Raw genomic sequence first — 6,000 nt, forward strand, 5'->3', positions numbered from 1 at the left:
AAAGTTACCCCCGAGATGAGATTGATGGGAGGCAGGGAGATGAGTGTTCCTTGATTATGGAATGCATTCCAGAGGGTGTGGCAGAAAGGCTGAGAGAGAGGGCAGTAGTAGGAGGCTGGGTTTTGGGAGAGAACGTGTGGGAGAAACAGACTATGGATTGGTTGTTATTTTGGCTGCTGACCAAGACAGCAGGGATGTGAAGCTGGAATTACTATAAGACCCCTAGTTCCAGAATGGTCTATCTCAGCAGTCTTAGTCATAGGTGCCATGCCCTTCTTTCGATGGCTTTCCCCCAGACCCCTCATGTGATCAGCCCCAGGCCTATCCAGGAGATGGAAGAAAGGGCTGCAGGCAGATAGCTGGGAGAAGCTCTGGGATCCAGGGCCAAAGCCAGCTTAAAAACCCTGCACAGACCCAGAGGTCTCAAACTTATGGCCTGCAGGTAGATTCAGAGATTCAGACCCCTGAAGTTCTTTATTTGGTCCAAGCAATATTTTGTTCTTTTTTTTTTTTTTTTTTTTCACCTAAGAAAGACATTTGTACCTTAGAGCTGTTCAGAGAGCTGAAACAGGCTGCTTGGGAGACCATAGCTCTCCTTCCCCGGAGATGGTCAGGCAGAGACTGTAATTCCAATGTCAGGGAGGGATTGAATAAAATGACCTCCAACGTGCCTTCCAGCCTAAGAAGTCTGGAATCTTTGCAGGAATATGAGTTGGTTCTGGGGGCTGGAGTTTGCCTTTGATTCTGACTGCTCTCTTTTGTCTCACATTTTTCAGCTGCATTTGGCTGCTCTGAACATGCCATTTTCTGGGGACATTCGAGCTGATTTTCAGTGCTTCAAGCAGGCCAGAGCTGCAGGACTGTTGTCCACCTACCGAGCATTCTTATCTTCCCATTTGCAAGATCTGTCCACCATTGTGAGGAAAGCAGAGAGATACAGCCTTCCCATAGTGAACCTCAAGGTAAAAATAAATATGGTTCCCATTGCCTTCTGCATGCATTGGTCGCTACAGGGCCTGGAGGCAGTTTTCATTCCTGACATCAACAGAAGACTGTTGACTTAAGCCTGCTCTCTCTCTTACTGGCTATGTCACTTTGGGCGGGTTCTTTGCCTTCCCTGAACCTCAGTTTTCTTTATGCTTGTGTGACCCTTGGAGCATACAGGAGAGATAACAATAACTTCTTTCATTGATACAGGGTTTTCTTGTTTGTTTACAAAGTACCTCATTATCTTAATAGGTACTTCTAATAAACATGAGAGTTATTCATGTTTTAGTTTGTCAGATGAGAAAACTGAGGCTCAGAAGAAGAAACCAGTTTCTTAAAATCACTGCAAACTAGAGCACTTTGTCCTGAACCCTGGTTTCGTGTTCTATGCGCATTTAAGCAGATATTTCTCTGCCCCATTTGTGGGTAAGACAGGGCCTTGTAGGATCCCTCGATTATTCCACAGAAATAGCAGACTCCTTCAAGGCTATGCAGAGAAAGCTCGTTGTCACTCACATATACCCTGGAGAAGCTCTGGGTCCTGATGACTGTTTCTTAAAGGTACTTCAAGACCCTTTAGTCTCTGCAACCCCAGTACTCCAATTTGAAACCTTGAGGCTAGCAAGTTCCATCCTAATCCCATACCCAGCACTTTCCACCTCCTCTCCCAGAATTCTGTTCCAGCACCTTCACCCACTGAAATTATTTTTATTCTTGGATCTCTCTACAAGGGACTAGGCTGTTTCAGGAAGAGGACTAAAAAGTTCATCTCCATCTCACCCACAGTGTAGACTGGCACAAGGCCTGCCACAAATTTGAAGCTTAGTACATATGCATAATATTTTCAAAATAACAGTAATAAAATAAAGACATAAAACACAATTTTGATTGGAAGGAGTCTTGTATACACATCTAATAAGAGAAATTTCCTCAAGAAATAAGACAGTAAAAGCAAAAGTGTTCATGGATGGACTATAAAATCAAACCACAAACATTTCTTGAGTTTTCACTCTGTCCAGGCTCTAGGATTGGGGCTGGAGACTCTAATGTGAGGTAGCATCTGAAGAGCCTTGAAGAGCGAGTAAAAATCGGCCGGGTGTGGTGGTGCATGCCTGTAATCCCAGCACTTTGGGAGGCCAAGGTGGGTGGATCACCTGAGGTCAGGAGTTCGAGACCAGCCTGACCAACATGAAGAAACCCTGTCTCTACTAAAAATACAAAATTAGCCGGATATGGTGGTGCATGCCTGTAATCCCAGCTACTTGGGAGGCTGAGGCAGGAGAATCACTTGAACCTGGGAGGCGGAGGTTGCAGTGAGCCAAGATCCCACCATTGCACTCCAGCCTGGCTGGTTGACAAAAGCGAAACTGTCTCAAAAAAAAAAAAGAGTAAAAATCTAATTCATTTGTAGGCTGATGGTATAATGATTCTAATGTGGTATTTTGTCTCTATAGGGCCAAGTACTTTTTAATAATTGGGACTCAATTTTTTCTGGCCATGGAGGTCAGTTCAATATGCATATTCCAATATACTCCTTTGATGGTCGAGACGTAATGACAGATCCTTCTTGGTAAGTGAGGATGGAAGTTCTCAGATATGGTGTGATAGATAGTTTTAGGGGGCATCCTAACAATGCTTCTCTAGGATATTGCTGCTTCTCTAGGATATTGCCAACATAAAGCCACAGTGAGGCAACTGAGGGCCTCAGAGAAAGCCTTGTCCTTGGAGTCAGAAGACCCAGGTCCAGTAACTCAGTATGGAATCCTGGGCAAGACATTTCCATTCTCTGAGCCTCAGCTGCCTTACCTGTCAAATGGGCAACATAACCATATCTATGTCTTAGAACTGTGAGAATAAAATGAATATATGTGAAAACATATAGCACGCAGTGGGCACATAATAAGCGGTAAGCAATGCAACTCCTGGTGATCCTGTAACTCTACACTGTGATTTGTACTCTAAGTCTTGAAAATTATGTGAGTTTTTCAGAATAGAACAACTAAGCAAACCTCTCCTCAGTGCCTCCTCTATACCAGGCCTGAGGCCAGGCCTGGAAGGCACAGTAATAAACCTACACAGCTCCTACTTTTACAGGGCTCACAGTCTGCAGAGGAAATAGACACACACTAACTGTGACTCTAGACAGAATATTGTAACTGTAAGTGGAGAAACAGGTACCATAGGATATACAGGATATGTTTGTTTTCATTTTTACTTAGGGGTGAGAATCAGAGATGGCTTCCTGCAAGAGGAAGTTGTTTATTGGCCTTTGAAAGATGAGAAGGAGTCACTGGTCTGAAAATGAAAGAGAAGCCCTCCAGACCAAGGGACCCCATGAGCAAAGGTTTAGTTTCACAAAAGAAGAGGGTGTGATTTGAAAACAACTGCAAGCTGGGTATGGCTGGAATCTAGTGTGTTAAGAAAGCTAGCAAGGGCAATGAGGATAGAGAGGTGATTTGGCATCAGGGTTAAGGAGTTTAACTTGATTCACTAGACTTATGCCAATTTGCTTACCAAAAAATACCACAAAGAAGTGTCATTTTGAAAAATAACATGACAAAATTACTTTGTAGGCCCCAGAAAGTCATTTGGCACGGCTCCAGCCCCCATGGCGTCCGCCTTGTGGATAACTACTGTGAAGCATGGCGAACCGCGGACACAGCGGTCACGGGACTTGCCTCCCCGCTGAGCACGGGGAAGATTCTGGACCAGAAAGCATACAGCTGTGCTAATCGGCTAATTGTCCTATGTATCGAAAACAGTTTCATGACAGACGCTAGGAAGTAGTGGCCTTCTGATGATTCTTAAAGAGTTTTCAATTTTTTCTTATGTGAAGAAGTTGACACTGAAATCTAAAATGTTTAATTGTTGTAAATATTACAGTTTTTTTTTTACTACACATTCGTTACAACAGCAACCAAAGAAAACATACCTCAATACACTCAAACTGAAGACATAGAGGACTCAGATCAAAGACAAAATCTGATCCATATATTGGTGCTAGATTCTGCAGGAAACCCCAGCAGTGTGAACGCATCCCAACATAGGTTAAGAGCAAGTTGAAAACAAAGGCCATGGCATTCTGCCACTGCATCCTTCAGACAGTTATATCCTCCTTTTAAACCATTGTTGTTGAGTGTAAGATGTCCTTCATGTTTTCTTATAAAGTCAGTGTTTAGAAACGTTACCCTTTCTAAGTTATATACAGATCAAATGCTTTTTTCTTTCACATACATCCATCATATGCAACTGCTGTTTGTACACAGAAACAGGACTGCTCAAATGATCCTATTTGTATTTTCTGATGCTATCAGACTTTAATGTTTTTTTCCCTAAAATATTATTGCCATCATGCTTTAGGAATTTTATATTTTTACACAATCATATTTTAGTATGGTGTCTGTTTATGTAACTCTGACTTGCTGGAAAAGTTGAAACTCCAAATTATCTGAAACTAGAAAAGAAATAGCACATAATTGCTACCTTCCCCTTGGCGGCTCTCCTCCCCAACCCCCACCCCACAATTTTATGACTTCCATTTGGCAATTCTTGAATTATAACTGTGACTGAAACAAACAGGTTCATAGAGACAAATTTTCTGAGAAACATATATCTACATGTTGTATAATTGGATTTTTTTTTCCACGTAAGTGAACATAAAAACATCTTTTCCGGGTGCTTTCTTCGTTTGACTTTTTCCGGCTGGTTCCTTTATTCTCCATCACTGATGTGGAAGCAGACCTGGGGTGGGTTTGCTAATCCTGCCACTTGTGCTGCCCCCAGGCGATGATCAGAGAACTGAAAGGTTTTCCCATCATGCTCATCTGCCCTGGCTGTTGTCTCCCACCTAGTGGGGCCAGTGCAGGTTGTGTAGAGCCTCAGAGTGGGAAACAGGATGAGCTGTGATTCTGCCACCATCTCAGGACATGACTTTGGGCAAGTCACCCTCTGTCTCTCAAGGAGACTGGGATAAGACAAGCATAGTATTGGCTACCAGTCATTAAATATCAGACTTCTGATATATTCCATTTCATTTTCATAATAACCCTGCAAAGTAGTTTTTTAATCTCTACTTTACAGTGCAAAAAAAAAAAAAAGAAGTCAAAGCTCAGGGAGTTACTTGTTCCAGGTCATACACTGGTGAAGGAATGGCGGGGCTGGTTTCAGACTCAGGGTCTGTCTCATGTTGGGGCCCATGATCTTCCCAAGGAACCCCTATGCAAGTCTGCCTCTCTGCTCCCTCCCAGCTGCAAGCATGTGATTCTCTGGCTCTTGGTCTGACCCTCTAGGAGAAACATAATCACCAGGCAAGAAGTATGCTGGGATATTTCCTCCCATTCAGCTGGGCTGGCCCAGAGGCTCAGCAAAGTGAATCCGCCCTCAGAGTCCTTGAAGTAGGAAGGAAATCAAAGAGGAAAAACAAAGAATAAAAGGCAGCCCAGAATCTCCATGTAGGGGCTTCATAAATATATGAGCGGTGAGAATCTTCCTAATGAGTCACAGAATGAAGACAGTTTGAGGCTGGAAAGCCCCAGAGGTGGCTTGTTGAGGACCAGCCCATCCGTTGAGTGATGAGGGCTGGGAGTGCTTGGTATGGACAGGAACTGCAAGGGGAAGGCGGGCAGGAGGCTCCCGAGGCTACGAAGCGCAGACACCGTCCATTTCTGTCACAGCCCACCTGGTCCAGGGTTACAGAAGAGGCAATGTGGGTTGGGGTTTTCGGGAGGAGCCCAAAGTCAGGGAGACCTCATTTGCTAACCCTGGAAAGAGTATTGAGGCTTATGGCATTGCCATTCAGGCCTCTCCATGCACCAGAGGAGGTATAACCGGCTGACCCAGAAGGAGGCCCTGAGTCAGCCCCAGCCCCATTCAGACTCCTAGAATGAGTGTCAAAATCCTGGGCCTGACATTCACTAAACACCAGCCCTTGCCCAAGCTTTCCCGTCACATGTTGAAAACCATCAACCCAGTATCCTCAAGGTCACTCAGGCAAGCCACAGAGGCTCCTCTGCA

General features: G+C 44.2%; 1 protein-coding gene across 3 annotated transcripts in view; it reads left to right on the forward strand.

The window, feature by feature from the left end:
- Positions 1 to 4,679, forward strand: part of COL15A1 (collagen type XV alpha 1 chain) — a 127,325-nt gene extending 122,646 nt beyond the window's left edge. For all 3 annotated transcript variants that reach the window (XM_024252596.3, XM_002820027.6, XM_024252595.3), the window contains 3 exons: positions 777 to 962; positions 2,442 to 2,557; positions 3,561 to 4,679. In XM_024252596.3, the coding sequence (XP_024108364.3) occupies positions 777 to 962; positions 2,442 to 2,557; positions 3,561 to 3,774 (516 nt within the window). In that variant the 3' untranslated portion in view covers positions 3,775 to 4,679. The remainder of the gene's footprint in view (positions 1 to 776; positions 963 to 2,441; positions 2,558 to 3,560) is intronic.
- The last annotated feature ends 1,321 nt before the right edge of the window (positions 4,680 to 6,000 follow it).

The sequence above is a fragment of the Pongo abelii genome, chromosome 13 (genome assembly GCF_028885655.2).
Source record: "Pongo abelii isolate AG06213 chromosome 13, NHGRI_mPonAbe1-v2.0_pri, whole genome shotgun sequence".
NCBI lineage: Eukaryota > Metazoa > Chordata > Mammalia > Primates > Hominidae > Pongo > Pongo abelii.